This window comes from Odontesthes bonariensis, chromosome 22, assembly GCF_027942865.1.
Source record: "Odontesthes bonariensis isolate fOdoBon6 chromosome 22, fOdoBon6.hap1, whole genome shotgun sequence".
In the NCBI taxonomy this organism is placed as follows: domain Eukaryota; kingdom Metazoa; phylum Chordata; class Actinopteri; order Atheriniformes; family Atherinopsidae; genus Odontesthes; species Odontesthes bonariensis.
This window is the reverse complement of record NC_134527.1, coordinates 17,841,186-17,859,920: the sequence shown is the minus strand read 5'-3', so window position 1 is coordinate 17,859,920 and position 18,735 is coordinate 17,841,186. Positions and strand designations below refer to the sequence as shown.

General features: G+C 41.5%; 1 protein-coding gene across 9 annotated transcripts in view; it reads left to right on the top strand.

Annotated features, from left to right (window-relative positions):
• Positions 1-16,426, top strand: part of LOC142373198 (putative E3 ubiquitin-protein ligase HERC1) — a 41,294-nt gene extending 24,868 nt beyond the window's left edge. For 6 of the 9 annotated variants that reach the window (XM_075456338.1, XM_075456339.1, XM_075456336.1 and 3 more), the window contains 39 exons: positions 626-709; positions 1,412-1,598; positions 1,693-1,820; positions 1,936-2,141; positions 2,718-2,977; positions 3,104-3,156; positions 3,264-3,458; positions 3,546-3,581; positions 4,248-4,413; positions 4,492-4,741; positions 5,684-5,900; positions 5,995-6,272; positions 6,413-6,540; positions 6,700-6,827; positions 7,330-7,557; positions 8,026-8,153; positions 8,634-8,833; positions 8,940-9,054; positions 9,226-9,357; positions 9,547-9,645; positions 9,758-9,931; positions 10,023-10,307; positions 10,393-10,458; positions 10,585-10,710; positions 10,796-10,934; positions 11,119-11,300; positions 11,449-11,604; positions 11,699-11,821; positions 12,016-12,118; positions 12,861-13,030; positions 13,137-13,275; positions 13,370-13,539; positions 13,645-13,814; positions 14,101-14,266; positions 14,358-14,434; positions 14,526-14,778; positions 14,930-15,082; positions 15,517-15,822; positions 15,911-16,426. In XM_075456338.1, coding sequence (XP_075312453.1) covers positions 626-709; positions 1,412-1,598; positions 1,693-1,820; positions 1,936-2,141; positions 2,718-2,977; positions 3,104-3,156; positions 3,264-3,458; positions 3,546-3,581; positions 4,248-4,413; positions 4,492-4,741; positions 5,684-5,900; positions 5,995-6,272; positions 6,413-6,540; positions 6,700-6,827; positions 7,330-7,557; positions 8,026-8,153; positions 8,634-8,833; positions 8,940-9,054; positions 9,226-9,357; positions 9,547-9,645; positions 9,758-9,931; positions 10,023-10,307; positions 10,393-10,458; positions 10,585-10,710; positions 10,796-10,934; positions 11,119-11,300; positions 11,449-11,604; positions 11,699-11,821; positions 12,016-12,118; positions 12,861-13,030; positions 13,137-13,275; positions 13,370-13,539; positions 13,645-13,814; positions 14,101-14,266; positions 14,358-14,434; positions 14,526-14,778; positions 14,930-15,082; positions 15,517-15,822; positions 15,911-16,096 — 6,362 coding nt within the window. In that variant the 3' untranslated portion in view covers positions 16,097-16,426. The remainder of the gene's footprint in view (positions 1-625; positions 710-1,411; positions 1,599-1,692; positions 1,821-1,935; positions 2,142-2,717; positions 2,978-3,103; positions 3,157-3,263; positions 3,459-3,545; positions 3,582-4,247; positions 4,414-4,491; positions 4,742-5,683; positions 5,901-5,994; positions 6,273-6,412; positions 6,541-6,699; positions 6,828-7,329; positions 7,558-8,025; positions 8,154-8,633; positions 8,834-8,939; positions 9,055-9,225; positions 9,358-9,546; positions 9,646-9,757; positions 9,932-10,022; positions 10,308-10,392; positions 10,459-10,584; positions 10,711-10,795; positions 10,935-11,118; positions 11,301-11,448; positions 11,605-11,698; positions 11,822-12,015; positions 12,119-12,860; positions 13,031-13,136; positions 13,276-13,369; positions 13,540-13,644; positions 13,815-14,100; positions 14,267-14,357; positions 14,435-14,525; positions 14,779-14,929; positions 15,083-15,516; positions 15,823-15,910) is intronic. The other 3 variants (XM_075456337.1, XM_075456341.1, XM_075456340.1) reach the window with 3 other exon arrangements.
• The last annotated feature ends 2,309 nt before the right edge of the window (positions 16,427-18,735 follow it).

Genomic DNA, 18,735 nt, shown 5'->3' with positions numbered 1-18,735 from the left:
TTTAAAAACCTTTTACCCCATGTTGGCTTCAAATTGAAACTTGTCATGATGTAATTCGAAAATTGAATTAATTATGATCTGCATCATAGTAAAGAAAAATTAAACGAATAGTAACTCACTGGGAAATGTCCTCTGCATGGTCTAAATGTTTGGCCACTGGCCACCATGAACTTTCTGCTCAAAACAGCATGTGTTTTGCTCTGCTATTGGATGCATAATATAATGCATGCAAACACTTACATGCTTGAATGGCACCTTCTTTGTTTCATTGTCAGTTTTGTTGGTTTTATTTTAAACAATTTTTTGTCAGAAAATTAAGCTAAAAATCTCTTTTGCTCCGTATCTAACGATAAAATAGGAATAGCAGGCTAGTTGACGTGTATTTTGATCATGTGTCATGGATAGAAAAAAAAATCTAATGAAATATTGTTTTGGAGAGGCTTTTTTTGTTGTTAATTTCATGTGAACTACTAAGAGGTAGTATAAACCGAGAGAAAGAAATAAACCATATGTGACACTCTATTCAGCTTCTAAATTCCATAATAGTGCACATTAAAAGTGGCACCGTGGCCTTGTTTTTGTTTCCTGTTTTTTGTCTACTTTTCCTTTTCTCCTCAACCACCAGAACGGACACAAATGTTTGTCACCAGTCGCTTGCTAGAAATGGGATTCTCAATGAGACATATCTACTGGGCCATGGAGGCAGCAGGTACTGCTTTGCGTGGCGTATCTGAGGACACTTAGCTTTAGCTTCATGTGCTTGTGTTATTTATTTATTTTTTTACTACATTTGTCTTCACTGTGGGTTGCTAATTCCAAGTAGACTACGGGATAATTTGTGTGGATAAAAATGCATTTTCTCTGATGAACTACTAATTGAATTAGTTTTTGGAGTAACAGGATTCTTTTCATTAGGTTGGATATCGAGGCAGACTAACCAAATGTAGACCACATCATGTCAAAATGATACGTACCTTTGTGATCAACCCATGGATCGATATGATTAGTTGTAAATCCTTTTACAGATTCATTTGCCAGCTCATTTTTGACATTTTTTCTTTGCTGTTTGAATCACAGAATCTCACAATCTTATTTATAAAGCATGCTAAAAGGCAACATTTATGTCACAGAAAATGTATTTTGTGCATGTAAAAAGTGAAAATTATAATTTTTTTCCCTCTACATTTACACATCGCATCAATTCAGATGGACACCACCTTTTCAAACCAAATTTTACAACATGCTTCGTCACACTTGATTTCTCTGAACAGATGTTTCAGTCTGACCTCAGACCATACATGGTAGCACCGTCCACTGATGGTGATTTCTGAAAATAATTAGCCATGTAGCACCACGTGATCTATATTTTCTTTTTGAACTGACAGTTCAACTTCCCTGTGGTCCCTCATAGATGTTGCAGGTGACTTGGACTCTCAAACCATTGAGGTGTTGGCCAGCTGGATGCTAGAGCACCCTTTCACTGAGGACCAGCAGGCAGCCGAATCAGCAAGACCCGAGGGTGCTCCTGACACCCCGTCCCCAGATGGGCCAGAGACGGTGCAATGTCCTGAACGCCCCACCAGCCAAACCACAGAGAGGTAGGGAATTTTTAGAAGATAGTGTACAGGTGGTTTTAAAATTTTTGCATTGCAGTTGTTAGAAATCTGCTGTACTTTATCGTTTGTTTTACAGCCTGTTGACAGGGCTTGACTGGATGGAGAGAGAGAACTTTTTGGATGTTCATCTCACTAGGAACAGACCTCCTCCAGCACGGCGGCAACGCTCAGGGCCCACTCAGAGAACTTCCTTTCGAAGGGCAGGTCAGAGTCACAAGCACAGACATGGCAACGAAGCGCACATTTTTTTAACTAAGTTCAAGGCTCTATTTTTGGCGGTAATAAACAATGTTATCTGCATTTTCCGTCCTGTTTTCAGACTTGCCATCACCGAGTCCCCTCCCACAGCTGTACCAGCAGCACACAGCAGTCAGTGATTGGCCAGAGCAGGTGGAGTTCCATCCGTACTCTACTGTGGAGTCAGAGTTGGGATACATGGATGATCCCTACCACGAAGAAACGTATGAGGACCTGCTCACCCCTTCATTCTTCAGTTTGGAGAGAGACACTCTACAGATAGTGGAGGTGTTACTATTACATATTACTACTACTAAACTTGAATGAAATGAGATCTACTTATGATTCCGTAATCAAATCAAATCAAATTTATTTGTATAGCACATTTCATGTACAAAACAATTCAAAATGCTTTACATAAAATAAAAGCATTGCAGCAGGGAGTGGAAGAAGCAGTAAAATACATAAAAGAATATAAAGAGAAACAAATAAAAAAAAAAAGCAACAGTCAAGATAACTTAAAAGATACCGTGCAGATTTCATGCATAGACACATGAGAAAAGAAATGTTTTTAACCTGGATTTAGAAATGTCTACATTTGGTGAAAGTTTAATCTCCACTGGCAGTTTGTTCCACTTGTAATGATTACATGTAAAAACCTCTTTCAGTCTCAGTATTCAGACACTCATTTTGGAGTTAGATTTCTCATGGAGACCATTGAAAATGCACAGCTCCTTGCAGGCCTTGAATGTTGCTTCATGTATTGGCGTGCTTTGATCACAGTGTGTATTCTTTCCTCATAATATTCTTTTGTTGTGCTCGTATTGTGATGTGTTATCGTCCCCTGTTCTACCCTTCTTTCAGATTGGAGAAGAACACAGTCAGATGGTGAAATGCGAGCTGTGCAACACCTTCACTCTGCAGTTCAACAATCACATAAAGCGCCGACATCCAGGTTGTGGGCAGAGTGCTGCTCGCAAGGGCTATGACAGTACTGGAGCTTATGTGGATGTCTGGTTCAAAGGGGAGTGCGGCTCCAACTTCCCCTTCTACCTTCTGTGCAGCTCCTGCAGAGAAAAGTATTTGGCTGCAAACATAAGCGATCCAAATTCCAAATATGAAAGGTAAAGCACATATACAGGATGTGGGAAATACAGCACATTCTACATGTGGGAGAAAAGCTGGTGGCTAGGCTGTTTCTTCTTATCACACTTGTATTACTCAGTGTTGTGTTGTTTTTTTTGCTGTAGGATTAAAGGTCTGACATCAGATTTAATCGGCCAAGTGGACAGCACTTCAGATGGTAGATCACATTCATTCTTAAGAGCCACACACTAAAAGGATAAAATCACTGTAATGATTCGTCTGAATGGTTCTTTTAAAATATGAATGGTGCTTCTGTTTGCTCAGATGACTGGGAAATGAGCCACCAGGATGAGTTTGACACAGACAAATTGACAGGACTGGAAGATTTTGGCCTCCTGCTGAGACCACTGGGTCTGACTGAGAAGAAGCTGGTACCAGATCCGATTGTCTTTACTGAACCAGATCCACTTGGAGCTCTGGTTTACAGCTCAGGATGTCCTACAAGGACAGCTGCCAAAGGTATAACTATTGTTTTTTGTTTTGGTAAATCAAGAATTTTTTTTTTATTTTTATGAATGACATTCATTAAGTTTAATATTTTTGTAGGTAAAACCAAATTCCAGGGGATCAGACATTTGAAAAGTATGTTATTATTTTTTTTTTAACATTTTGCACATCATAAATTATATTTATGCCCATGCAAACCTGCACTGTACATTGGGAAACCTATAATATAATCATATACTGTAAATACATTTTTTGGGGTGAAAATTTTAAGTGTTTTCCCCAAAGAATACAGACATCGTCTAAAAATGGGTGCAGATGTAATAATGTGCTGTTCCAGATCCCAACCACTGAAGAAAAGAAAAAAAAGAAAAAGAAAAAAATCAAATTAAGCCGACAGTGTGACATTATTCCAGCCACCCGCAACTCCTATAAAAATTCACAATTTGCGCACTTGAAAAGAACAACTTGCTTGCCGTGTACCTGGGATTAGGTGATCATTTTTCAGAACCCAATTCTCTCCCTGCTTGTTGCATTAAATGGTTCTGAGATTTCTTCCTCTGATTTAGCACATTTGTAACACTCGCCCACATTCCTTCTGTGCTTGTTGCCTGCATTAATATCCAAGCAACGGTAGCTTAGTGACTCATCATTCATTTCTCAAAGCTGGCCATCTGCGGGATGAACACACGACTTAAAGCTGTCTCATTGAGTCTTGTATTTGAACGTTTATGTATTTTCCATTAAAAATGATTTTTCCTGCATGCAATAGAGTGCATTTCTTATGTGTGCGTTCCTCACTAGGTAACACCCTTGTTGAGCAGAAGACATCTCTGAGCCTTGGGCAGCAGGCAGTATCTCTGAGGGACTCGCATGACAGACTAAAAGCCTTACGAAGAGTCACATCCACAGCTCAGATCCTACTGGCTTACAGCATGGTGATGAGAGCGCTATCTCAGACTGCCTCAAGGTAAGTATGACGAGAATGTTATAATAGTTGCTTTCCAATAAGTGGTTTTGAGCAGTTCTTTTCTGCCTCCTTTTGCAGTGCATCAGTGTGCAGCCAGTCTAATGGACTGGAGTCCTTGGGTCTGGCAGATATCCGTATACTTGTGCGTCTGATGACTTTAGCGGCAGGAGGCAGGGCTCACACCTGTGTGGACAATCAGTCAGGTGTGAAGGGACTGGCAACAGAACGCAACAACTCCATCTGCCTCAGCTTTCTTACCTCAGCCATTGGCAGCGTGGTGTCCCACAGCCCCACTGCTTACAGACAGCTTGTGGAGATATGCACTCAGGTCAGTTTTTTTTAAGTCGCATTGAAGATTATTAACTTGTTAATAAGAGCTAGACAATGTGATCTAAAAATCTACACAATAAATAACTAAATTATAGTTGACTTTTAGTTTAACACAAAAGAGATCATCTTAAAACACTTTACCAAAAGTTATTCAGTTATTTTTCATACAAGCCAATTCAGTCCAAATCTCACAAATTGTATATCTTTGTATTCATATAATGCCAATTCTTTTAAAGAAAACTTTTCTTGCTAAAAAGCTCAATGGATTGCAACAAAATCTGTAATGAGGGTATAGTTAGGTTAGAAAAATAATAAGTTTATAATCCCCTAAGAAATTTCTATATTACTGCATACAAATGACGTCTCATATGTAAGTGCTGAAAATAGATAAAGAGAACCCAACAAAGGAAGCTTTTTTACTTATTATTTTTTTTAACAAACTTTTGTAAGAATATACATGAGTTGCAAAAGTATGTGAACTTGTGGTTTCAGTATCTGGTATGACCGTCTTGTGAAGCAAACCCTGAAACAAAACATTACTAGCAATTCATTTCATATAATATATTCATACGTATATTCCCCCTTTGATTGAGCACTTGGCAGCACTGACTGGCCACCTGCCTCTGACTGACTTTTCCTCCCATAGATAAGTTATGTTGGATAATGAGAACAAACTGCCATGTATAGTGTGGTTTGCTCAAGGACTAAAGTGGGTCTACCTTCTTAAATCATTTGAAAATTTTATGAAGTTTGAGGTTTGAAAATACTTTAGGGCTCATAAACCTTCAAACACAACTACACAGCTGCAACAGTGAGGAATCATTTAAGCATTAAAGCTGTGGTCCTTAAACAGCTTCCAGTCTTGACCTGCTTAGGTATTGATCATACAGGAAATGGCAAAGCTCTAAAATGTCACTCTGTTCAATATTACTGCCTTAAGGACCTAATGGCTGCAGCTACCGGGGTGAACATTGGAGCTATCACTGACCCACAGCAGAGAACCCCTCTAACGATTGCAACCCAGGGAGCCCAGCAGCATCGCGAGCACAATGACCAGACGCCCCCAACGTTCCTGGTCACACAAAGTCTGGTGTCACTGCTCACTGAAAAGAGCGCTCACTGTTACAGTCCAGATAGAGCTGAACATGAAGCTAATGGTGAGAGAAAAGAGACCAAATGATAATTGCATTTCATGTAGTTTCATGTAGTTATTTATTACAGCGTCATCGTTAATATATCCATTTGGCCTAGATGCAGGAAACCAAGGGGGGTCCTCTTCATCTTTGCCTCCCTCCCCTCTACCACATCTGAGTGGCAGAGTGAGCCCTCTGGAGTTGGCAAACGCTTTGGCAGCATGTGTCTTGTCTGCGAGGCTGACCAGTAAACACCGGCAATGGGCAGCTCAGCAGCTGGTGCAGGCCTTGGCAGCTGCAGGGAGGGACAGTCCACATCGACCCCAAACATACAGTGACCTGGCTGGTGACTTGCGCAAATGTTCTCTCAAGAGACTAGAAGGACATTACAACAAGGTGAGTTTTCTCCACAGTTTCTATTTACTCCTTCAACTGAGCATTTGCTCGGTGGCACTTTTGATGGTAGAGTGGACAAATTTGGCTTTTCCAAGTCAGTTGTGAGGAATATAATGGATATATTTTTATTTTCTGTAAAGGTGGCCAGCTGTTCCTGGAGCAGCGAGCAGAGTCTGCTGGCTACATGCTCTCAGGACAAGGTGGTGCAACTATGGACTATCAGCCAAAACACTGTGGACTTACAGACCACCTTCTCCTGCATTACCAGGTTATTTCTGCTTTGAAAACGCATTGTTTTGTACAAAGATGGTGTGTATTTTGAAAGGATCAGTTCGATGTGCTCACTTTGATTTTGAAACCTTTTTGTGTCCGACACAAGAGTTACTATAGAATAACTGTTAAATTTTCTCCCATTCATGCTTTACAGTAAGACGGACAGATCAAGTAGCGAGAGAGCTGGGAGATGTCAACCTATGTCTCCTGTGCACTGGAGTCCTGGGGGAAATTTTTTGGCTGCTCCGGAGAACAAACACATAAATATCATGAACATCAGAGGTCAGTCCATTCGTCTCTTACCGCTTTCAAAATACACCAGCCATAACATAATGACCACCTGCCTAATATTGGACAGGTCCTCCTCATGCTGCCCAGTAGCTCTGACCAGTGTGGGCTTTGACAAATAAAACATCTTAGGAGATATAGCGACATTGGGGGTGTGTGTGTGACTGATCTGCGAAAATGTTGAGGTAGTTTGCAAGTGTTTAATTGAATGACATGTGAAGGCCAAGATGTGCACGTGTAACAGGATAAGCAGTGTTACTTCTCAGTGATTTGCTGCGACTGATTGGTGTAGGCTGAGTGTTGATTTATCAGTTGTCAGGCTCCCTATTATTTTTTATTTTCCTATAAAACCATAAAGCGATGCACTGTGACAGTTGTCCCACTTTGCACATAAAAGATTATGTGACACATCCACCAATAATTGAACGCATGAGACGCTAACTCATGAGAACAGTAGCTCCTATTGTATGCTCTGTTTTTTTTCTTCACATTTCAGGATCTCTCTGTCATGTGGAGGCTCAGGGTTCTCGAGTCACAGCTCTTTGCTGGGCCCAGAGCTTTAGCTTGTGGGTGCTCGACCAGTCAGCAGCCAGCAAGAACAGGCCTGCTGAGAGCCTGTTGGTGGGACGGCTGGATGGCTCCCTCTGCTGGCTGCAAGTCATAATGCAGGACACAGAGCTGTTTGTGAAGAGCACTGAATTAACCCACTGCCACAAGAAAGAAGGTGAGAACCCACTTTTTTAAACTATTTACCCAATTTGCATAAAATATTTCAAATCAATCATGACATTTGTTTACCGAAGACTCCCAAAGTATTTATGCAGAGCTTTTGGTGTGATTCCAGATTAAAATATGATACAGTATCATGGCAGCAATCTACAACAAAGATTTCATATTGAGAAGTTCATGAATATCAGCTATAGTTTAGCACAATTATTTTTTTTCCTTACTAAATTTCATATTCTTAAGGTCTAGTAATTCTGTTATAACAAATGGACATTTCTGGGAGCACACCAGTTTGACAATGAATAAACTTGATAAAAAGTAGTTAATCTAATATGAGTCAAATAAGTCTATGAATCACATTAATTAAGAGATCTACTGTCAAAACAGTAGAAAGGTTTTTATCTTTTTTAAGACAACTCATAAAAAGGAACAAAAACATGCTGTTAACCTCTCTGATGTTGCCTAGCGCCCCAGTGCATAGCCTGGCAGACTGAGGACAAGCCTTTTGCTGTGGGCTATCCCAGTGGGAAGATCCTTTTGGCCACAACTGAGAGCTGCGAGAACATGCAGCCTGTAATGCTGTCACTCTTCCAGGTTTGTCATGCACTTCAGATTCATCATAAGTACTGTACTGTATAGCATATCAGAATGTAGTACAAAATATCAAATAGTCATGCTGTACTGACAGTTTTCAGGCTGAGTTCAGTGTTTGTGTCCGTATATTTTGCCCCTCAAAATCGATGATAATGTTTCTGTAAGGTTCAACCATTTCCACAAGTGAACTCAGAATCTCATTAATAATGAGATTGGTTTCCTGTCAGACCCTGGTTCTTTATACCTTGTTGCTAGATTGGGCTGAGCAGCTAGATTCTTGGTTAAAAAAAGTCTGTTGGTAGTTATTAATTTCCTCCATTTTACTTTAGTGGAGTCTAATCTGCTTTAAATTTGGGGAAATTTTTCCTTGTGAAGTGCACAATTTCCTCCCGTGTTTCATCCCCCTTCTGTGCCACACTCGTATTTATCCTCTAAATGTGTGCTGTTATTCTGAATACATTCTTTTCCTTCGGTCTATAGGACAGTGTAAGTTCCCTAAAATGGGACCCCACTGGACACTTGCTGCTCTGTTTGGGGAGGTCAGAGGTTGTGAAAATATTAGGACGCTCTGGTGGCGCCTGGGTGACCCTGCACACTCTCTTCCACACTGGAAATGTTAACATTGCAGAATGGTGCCCACTTGCTGGCAGATCACCTGATCCCAGGCTCATGATGGCTGTGTGAGTTCAATAGATTCATCTTTAATTATTTTTCTGAATAGCCAGCCTATGTTTAAATTCTTTAATTCAAGTTTGTTTTCACACTTTTCTCTTCATGTTTCTGTAGAGGTTGTCAGAATGGCTCTGTGTATGTCTGGACACTACCACAAGGGGGCACCATTGTGTCTTTGCCAAACATGCTGAACAACTCCCAGTGCCAGGATAAAAGCACTGAGGTCAAGGTAAATTTGGATTTTCTGATGGAGCTTTTTTTTTTTCTTTTTTTTTTTTTGCAATCTTCAAACTTTGCTTTTAACACTTTCAGTTATGATCAGGAATTTACTGTATATGCCAGTTGTTTATATGATTAGAATTGGCTTATGAGGTATTTGCCTCCTCTTCGTTTCATACAGCAGGATGCTGCAAAATGTGCATTCGTACTTCACGGCCACATTACAGCAGTCAAGTCCTTGTCGTTTTGCTCCAGTGGCCTGGCACTGGTTTCTGGAGGGATAGGGGGGCTGCTCAACATCTGGTCTCTACAGGTACTGTAAGAAAATAAGCTCCACTGTGGCTACCACTTCTTGACATTAAGTTAGAGTAAAAATCACTTCTCACTATCTTAGTCTGAAGAATTAACATGTTATAATCAAGCAATTACTCCTGGTATTCCACTGTTGCATAAAACTGTGTAATTTCAGAATTTGAATTCTCCCTCTTTCGGCCTCTTGCAGGATGGCTCAGTGTTACAGACTGTGACAGGACTGGGTTCAGTTGTTAGCACTACCTGGATACCAAACTTGGGTGTAGCTGCCTGCTTTGGGAGGTCAAAGGTAATTTGGATCATTCTTACGCTTCATTTCTTAAGTCTGCGTGTGTTCATTTCAATGACCATTAGTTTTCACAGTGCTGCTTTGTTAAAATAGCTCTTGTTGTAATTTCCAGGATGTTTTGTTGATTTGTTGCACTCCCGACTGGATCAGTCAAAACCACGTCCTGGCATCCTGTCGTATGGTCCTCAAAAGCCAGAACATCTTGGGGCTAAATCGGGCACCTTGTTTGGCTGTCTTCTTGGAGAGACTGCCCTTGTTACTGCAGGAGCAGTACAGCTATGAGCGGGTCACTACTGACACTATGTTTTAAATTTGCTTTGGAGCTTTTTTGTTGATGTCAGATGACACATGGATTTCAATTTCTTGTCCTAATGCAGACCCACGTGGCAGCTGGCGACCAGCTTGTCCACAGTACCTTCCTGCAGAGTCTGGCATCCTTGGCTGTTGGTTTGTCCTTAGAAAAACACCTGTGCTCTTACCCACGGCCACCTCACCACACCTATCCCGATGCTCATTCCTGCCTAACAGACTGGAGCTGGCTGCTCTCTTATGCCACTACTGTCCGCAGTGCTGAGGCTATTGCCAGCGGTACTGCCTTTCCTGAGTCCTTCATTGTTTCTGATTTTCAAGAGGAGCAAGACACTAACATTTCCAAAGCACTGGTAAGTATTAAAGCTATTGTTGTCAATAGAGTATGTAGTGAGACGCCATCTTCTACAGTGACTTATCTTGTAACTTGTCTTCTAGGACAATAGTAAGTGGAGTTTCAGTATGGATGAACAGCTGATGTCATGGGCCACCAACAGACCAGAGGTATTATCTTAGCCGTCTTCATCTGTTTAAGAGCAATATCCAAGCAAAAGATGCCCAACCAACTAAACTCAAAAGAAGCCATCAGTAATTTTAGATTGTTGAAATAGTGTTAAATGTGTTCCTCAGGACTGGCAACAAGGAGGCAAAACTGAGGTGTATCTGTGGGGGAACGGGCGCTACGGACAGTTGGCAGGAATGGGAACCAACCTCACAATGCCTACACCTGCACCCTCTTTGTTACAGACACAACAGGTAACCACTTTTTCACCCAATACATAGTCTTTGTTTGTGGTTGCCAGTTTATTAAGAAAAATGTGTGTTTGGTGGGTCTTTTCAGGTTGTTTGTGGTCAGAACTGTACATTTCTGCTCCAATCCAATGGGACAGTTTTGGCCATTGGAGAAGGACAATATGGTCGACTGGGCCAGGGGAACTCTGATGATCTCTATGTTCCCACTATTATCTCTGCATTTCAAGGTGGAACCTTCATTATTGTTTTACTCCTGTCTCAATGTTTTTGTCTACAGCAGAAAGGTGTAACTATGTTCATTTTAGTACTGCCAGTTTTTTTTTTTGTGGCATCCAAGTATCTTAAGTGCTATTTTATCTTAATCCTTTTCTTTCTAAAGTGAGATTAACTGGCTATCAAATCTCCGGGCAGGGTATGTGGTGACACAGCTGGTGACATCTTGCGGTTCAGATGGACACTCGATGGCCCTGACTGAAACTGGTGAGGTTTTCAGCTGGGGAGACGGAGATTTTGGAAAACTGGGCCACGGCAACAGTGAAAGACAAAGGAGACCCAAACAGATCGAGGCCTTACAAGGAGAAGAAGTCATCCAGGTATAGATCACCGGCAGAAAGGCAGAAATAGAAATCATCATGAGGGAAAGCTCTGGGGCATTTCAATTCCTGGTGCCTTTGCTTAAAATCCTCCCATAGACACATTCATTTAACGCAGTTTTGAAAATTCTCTGATCGGTCTACATAGCTTTCTTGTGGATTCCGACACTCCGCTGTAGTTACAGCAGATGGGAAACTGTTCACGTTCGGCAGTGGTGAATCTGGGCGTCTGGGTCAAAGGTCAACATCCAACAAGATGCTGCCTGAAAGGGTGGCTGCACTAGAGGCATATCATGTAGGACAGGTGAGGAATGGACGGCTGCTGTTTAAAATTCACACAGCAACATAGTTTCCATGAAGGTGAAATAATTATTTAAAGCCTAACTTACATTTCTCAGGTGTCATGTGGCCTCAACCACACATTAGTGGTGTCTCTGGATGGCATGGTTGTTTGGGCATTTGGAGACGGGGATTATGGCAAATTGGGAACAGGCTCCTCCACAGCAAAATTCTACCCTCAGGTATGTTAACACTAAGAAAGATTATTTAAGATACAGTATGTTTATGGTACTCTGCATCTGATTGCTTTAACTGAAAATGTAATTACTGTAAGAATACAAGACACCATCACCTCCCTTACACTCAGTGCTTTACTAAAGCCACAGATATACTTTCCTGGAGATTAAATATTGTCTTTGGTTGTTCTTATTTTTAGAAAGTGGAGCAGCTTTGCAACAAGGGAATTAAGAAAGTCAGCGGTGGGACTCAGTTCTCTGTGGTCCTGGCTTGTGATGGACATGTTTACACGTTCGGACAAGGTACATTTTATTGTAAAAAGGCAATGCTGTTGTGGAAAGAGGACAGTGTTTGCTTAATTAAGTAAGATATTGTAGATGTCATAATAGATATGAAGTATTTTTTGTACAGCACTTTCAACACTTTGTAAGAATGTTACAAAATGCTTTACAATAAGGGATAAGGTGAATTAGACTCACAGAAATAATGAATTGCATGATGAATATAAAAGACATTACCAAACGCTTTCTTAAAGAGTAAACTTGTGGGGAGGGATTTAGGGGTAGTGCACACAAACAAAGTGTGAATCAGCTGGAGACGACAGAAGGAGCCCTGCCTGATACCTGAGTGCTCTGAATGGTAGTACTTAGCGCGCAAAAAAGCAAAAAATCTCTGAAATGCTCTTAAGCTGGAAAAAGAGGATACTGAACAGCATGTTTGACCTGAGCATCAAAACTGATTAAAGATTAAAATGTATATTACTCCTTCGTTCATTTGAAAGACTTCCAAGATTAAAGGAAGGAAATCTTGGGCCGTCCAGGGTTTAATGTCAGGGGGATGCGATCTGTGTGTTTTAACAGCATGTACAGCTGAGTGTCATTAGTGTAAAAATAGTGATATACAGGGTCTTGAATAAGCTGGTCAAGAGGTAGCGTGTAAATTGAGAACATAAGGTGGCCAAAAGGAATAACTGCAAACAGAAGAAAAAAACCTGGATATATATTTTTTGCCATTGTTTGTGCTTTTCTTTTACCCTTCCTTCAGACCGTCTGATTGGTCTGCCGGATTCCATGTTGAAGAATAAATCCACCCCTCAGGTGGTGCCGTCCCTGGAGGGGCTGTTTATAGAGGACATCGCTGTGGGTTGTGAACATGTACTCGCCCTTTCCTCCACTGGAGATGTTTATGCGTGGGGCTGCAACAGTGAGGGACAGGTAACCAGGAGGCTCTATTGGAACACGAACCACTGAGATAATGTTGCACTTTCTTTCAGTGGCACTCTTAAGACTGCTTTTTTTTTTTTCTTTGCGTGCGCTCCAGCTTGGCCTCGGACACTCCAATCCAGTGAAGGAGCCGACGCTCATAACAGCCCTCCAGGGTAAACAGATCAGACAGATCTCTGCTGGGCGCTGTCACAGTGCAGCATGGACAACTCCCTGTACCTCTATGAAAACTTCAGGTAAAACACAGCCTTAAAGTGCCCGTGCACACAAATAAACTATGATCCAACAGAGGTGCGTACTTGGGACTACATGTGTTACCTTCATTGGCAGGTGGTGCTGGACATTTCCAGCTTGGCCTTCCCCAGTCAGTTCCTCCACAGTACAACACTCTGAAAGACTGCAGCCCTGATGTCCTCAGCATGCGCCTCAGGGTGCTCTACCACTTCTCTGATCTCATGTACAGATCCTGGAGGCTGCTCAATCTGGACACAAAGAACCCGGTATCTTTCGTCCCACTGCTGTCCTTTACATCTGTGAAAGCAAATACGTTGCATGCATTGCTCGTTAGTCTGTCCTGTGCATCCCTTTTTATTCTCTGTGTTCAGACGTCTACGTCACGCTATAGTTCAGGGACGGCAGCCATCATTCGGGGTGAACTCAGAGGCCTTCTATCACCCAAGGTCAACACTCTGCCTCTTGTGCGCTCAATCGGCAGGACAATGACCCAGGGTAAAACATATGGGCCACAGATCACTGTCAAGCGGATATCCACAAGGTAAGAAGGACCATGATGTTTAGTCCGTTGGCAGGAACTGAATGTCTCCAGGGTTCAGCTGTGGAGTGGAGAAAACAGGAGGTGGCCAGAACAGCTTGCTGTGTTTCCAACTGGCCAACCACACTTATTAACAAAATGTCAGGACTTTTAGTTGGCACGTTGATTGTTTTGCTTTCAAGATTTTTTTAAAACTGTATTTTGAATGCAACTTTCTCTTGGTTCTATGTCTGCTTTTGCAGTTTGTGCCAATCAGAATGTAACTGTCGCTTCCAATTTACTCCTACAGAGGGCGTTCGAGCAAGCCCATCTTTGTGCAGATTGCTAAGCAGGTAGTGAGCCTGAATCCTCTTGAACTGCGACTGCCATCGCGAGCCTGGAAGGTCAAATTGGTGGGGGAGGGAGCTGACGATGCCGGAGGAGTGTTTGATGACACCATCACTGAGATGTGCCAGGTAAAATGAAAACTAAGCAGGTCTAAAAAGCATCATCGATGGCAAACCATTATCTGCATTATAGCATGTGAAACATGTGTGTTTGCACCAGGAGCTGCAGTCTGGTGTGGTGGAGCTTCTGATTCATACTCCCAACAGCTTTGCAGACGTGGGCAGCAACACTGACAGGTGCACATTTGTAGTCTTTTAGACAATATAGTAGAATATCCAGTCATCAAAAATTATCTTCACCTCTGGAAATTGCTGCATACCCCTCTAGGTTCTTGCTCAATCCAGCGGCGCACTCAGAAGAGCACATGGTCCAGTTTCGCTTCTTGGGTATCCTCATGGCAGTAGCCATTCGCACTAAAAAGCCTCTCGACTTACATTTGGCTCCTTTGGTGTGGAAACAGCTTTGCTCTATGCCATTGGGAGGATCTGACCTGGAGGAGGTAGACCTGCTCACCTACCGCACCCTTCAAGGCATCCTTCACTTAGAAAACAGTGGAATCACCGAAGATAATTTCCATGTGGTAAGATGCTGTTAAAACTGGCTCCTTTCAGAGTTAATTGATCATAATATTCCTTTTTAGACTGTCAACCTGAATATTGTGCAGATTCTTCTGTTTTCAACCCTTCACTTTTCTTTTCTGTATTATCCCTTTATCATATTTCCCTCGGCAGATGATCCCCTTGGATGCGTTTATGGCTCACAGTGCAGATGGAAGGCTTGTACCTGTGGTACCTGGAGGTCAAAACATTTCCCTAACCTATGCCAACCGAACTGAATACGTAGAGCGAGCCATGGACTACAGACTGCATGAGATGGATTCACAGGTTTGAGGGCTGAAGTGTTACTTGTTCTTTGTATTTTTTAACAGTGTTAGTATTAGTACGTATATAAACTAACAAAAACTACTAGCATGCATAAAGCAATGCTTATAGTGACACCATGCAATACTGACTACAACACCAAGGTAGCACTGAGAATTAGTATTAACAAAACAGAAATCTTTTTTGCTGCAGCACATGAATTAGTCTCATAGGAATACTTTTTTTTCCATTGACATTGAGCTAAGGCCTGGCACACATAAGTAGCAGTAATTTAAGGTTGCAGATATGCTTTTCTACTACTTCTACTGTGCGACATGTATCCGTTTTAAACAGCCAGTATACCCATCGGTTTCCGTTAGCGCTCACTGAACAGCCTAATTGTTGTTGTCGTCTCATCCTCAGAAGCATCAAAGCTCAGTTTGTTCTGTTGTGTCCAGGTGGCTGCAGTCAGAGAGGGCATGTCCACCATCATCCCTGTGCCCCTCCTCTCCCTGCTGACAGCACAGCAGCTGGAGCAGCTTGTCTGTGGCCTGCCGGAGGTCTCTGTTGAGATGCTGAAGAAGCTGGTGCGTTACCGTGACATCACCGACAACCAGCAGCTAATTTGCTGGTTTTGGGAGAGCTTGGAGGAATTCACCAATGAGGAGCGGGTGCTTTTCCTACGTTTTGTCTCTGGCAGGTCCAGGCTGCCTTCCAATCCAGCTGATATCTCACAGAAGTTCCAAATCATCAAGGTGGATAGGGTAAGGCCATTCAAACAAACAGTGTTAGTGACATGAAATTGATAAAAATACTGGTAAAGTAACAAACTTTTTTGTTACTTACTGTTAGCCCATCAATGGACTCCCTACCGCTCAGACCTGTTTCTTCCTGCTTCGCTTGCCGCCGTACTCAAGCCAGGCCGTCCTCGCCGAACGTCTGCGTTATTCCATTCACAACTGCCCTTCCATCGACATGGACAACTACATGCTGACCCACAACACAGACCCAGCAGACAGCTCAGACACCGAGGACTGAAGCTGGAGACGAAGGGGCGATGAATGTATCTTCTCCGATGCCATGCACATTGCACTGAACACAGATTTTTATTCGCCAAAATTGTATAGTAGCGTACTGTCTGAGTTGGTTGATTTAAAGAAAAATGTGGTTTTTATTTTCCAACTGTGCATGGTGTTGAAATTATTTCAGCAGTATTACTGGGGAAAAATAAAATGATTTTTAAAAGCTATAGGTGAATAAACCACAATAATGGACTTTATGTGCCTGTTTGTTTGAAAATATGTAATAATTTAATGACCTATCTCACATACTGTAGTCACTGTAAAATAAAGAGTGTTTAAATAGGAACTTTGGTATAATGTAATTCTGTAGGTATCAATGCAAAGTGTGCAACCTAGATAAGCAGATTCCTGAGGTTGGGACTGGGTGGGAAACCTCAATCAAATCAACCGACTGAATGCTGTGCTTAAAATAAGCTGGTCAATGTGTTTAGTCAATCATCAGGATTCTCTGAACAACACTGACAGAACTGAGAACATTTAAACAGAATCAGAGCAGAAGATTGTCCACCAGCCTTTCCTAAACAAAAAAAACCCAAAAAAGATCCAGAAAATTAACTTTGTTAAAGACGGTCATAAAAGATTTGAGGGAAAGTACTGATACTTGTCTTTCTGTGCTTAAAATATTGCAGAAGCAGCTATAGAAACGGAGTCGTCGATTTAATTACAATAAAAATCACATGTGATAGATTGCTTTTAGAATTTATTGGCCAAAGTGGGGGAAAGTTTAGGACTTTCAATACAGAAAAATGAATTAATCACTCATGTGTTACAGTGGAGCTGCAATAATTAGTTGTATTCATAATGATGAAAATTTTTAACAGTTTCTTTCTTTTTTCTTTGATTCCAGGTCCTTGAATTTGAATGTTTTCTATTTTGTTTAGACCTCCATGAGAATAAACTGAATACCTTTTTGGAAAAAAACACTTTGGGAAACACTGATCACCATCGTCTGCTATTATTCAGACCAAACAACTAGAGCAGAGAAAACCTTGAGTAAAATAATGGACACATTTATCGTTGATCAAACAATGCACTATACTCATGTTCAGCTTTAGATTGGAATGTTTGTGGTAGAAAATTAGAGACATCAGCTACATTCAGTTTAGTTTTTAAGATTGTTTCGGTGTCTATCAAAGAGATCAGCATGTCCTCTTCATTAGTAGCGTGTTGCGGTGGTTAGCTTCGATCCACACTACGGTGGTTTGGGAGCATGAAACAAATCCAAATATTGCTGTAGCCTGGTTGTTGCACAGAAGTATGTGATGTGTATTTCCCCAAGAGCCTTTCTCATTTCAGAGCAATGAAGATATAAGTTTGTCAGAGCTTACATCATTTGGTTTAGCTGAGGTAAAAAGCACCTTGATGGGGGAAACAAAAAAATAAAACAAGACAACAAATACAGATGTGAGCTGTGATGACTGCTCAGCTTTTGCAGATATTAATGCCGTTTCTGAAGCCTGTTATTTTTTTTTTTTAAACATTTCCACGAGGGCCACCAGATGAAAAGGAAATAAAACAGATAGCAGCGACTTCTCTATTTCACAAAAATGGTTCTTCATTCGATTCCCCTGAGTTTAATGTTGTCCTGAGTCAGCACAGCTGGTGTGTCTGCAATTTGTCCGCGCTTGTGAGACGTCTGCTGTGACCTTATTACCCATCTGTTTCCCTGTGAGCCGTGTGGCCAGTAAGGCAAAATTCAGCCTGCCGTCAGCAGCCCTGCAGCTGAAAGCACGGGTGTTTCTCATGAGAAGCTTTGCCGGGTATAAATATAACATCCATCTATCAACTTAGCGAGTGCATAAATTTGCAAAGGCCGAGAAAAAAAAAAAAAAAAAAGTTGCCAGTGATTTGTTTCGGATATCTGGTGCAGCCTTGATTCTACAGGATGAGAAGCAGGTGTGAACTCGATTATAGTGTATGAAATCCTATTTGTACACATATGTGTCATTCAGGCAAACACAAGGGGACATAAGTGTACACTAAGAGCACTGAGATGTAGTGTGGCTCATCGCACACAAACACAGCCACAAAAAAATCTGTGTTTTAAATCTGGTTTACATCTCTGGTTTAGGTACTCTGCTGAAAAAAAAGAAAATTGAATTAACTATATCTTCCTAATCTACAGAATAAAGTGGACTGAAGAAACAAAAGAAAAAGAGGGCGGTGCAGTGACTTATAACCATTAGAATTTCTGGAATAACTTTTGACATGCTTTGTAACTGAACCCTTCCTAAATGACAGGTTTATCAACATTTGGTTTCTGGACGGATTGGAGGATCAAAAGCAACAACTGAACAACAATTTGAACCAAACAGCTCACGCAGTTTTAAAGAGAGAGATAAAGCATTGTTGGAGTTGGACTAAATATCTTCTTAACAGTAGTAATCAGTATTTTTGACCAGTGTAAAACCATTTTTATCAAACATTATACCCTTGCAAATCCTTCTATTCCCAGAGGAGGGCAGTGTGATTGTTGCACCAAACCAAATCCAACAGATCACTGAGAATGAGCAGACGTCATTCACCCTCCTCCCACTCCCCCCTCTCCCCCGACACACACAGACACACCTGTGTAGCTGATGACGTATCTTTCTG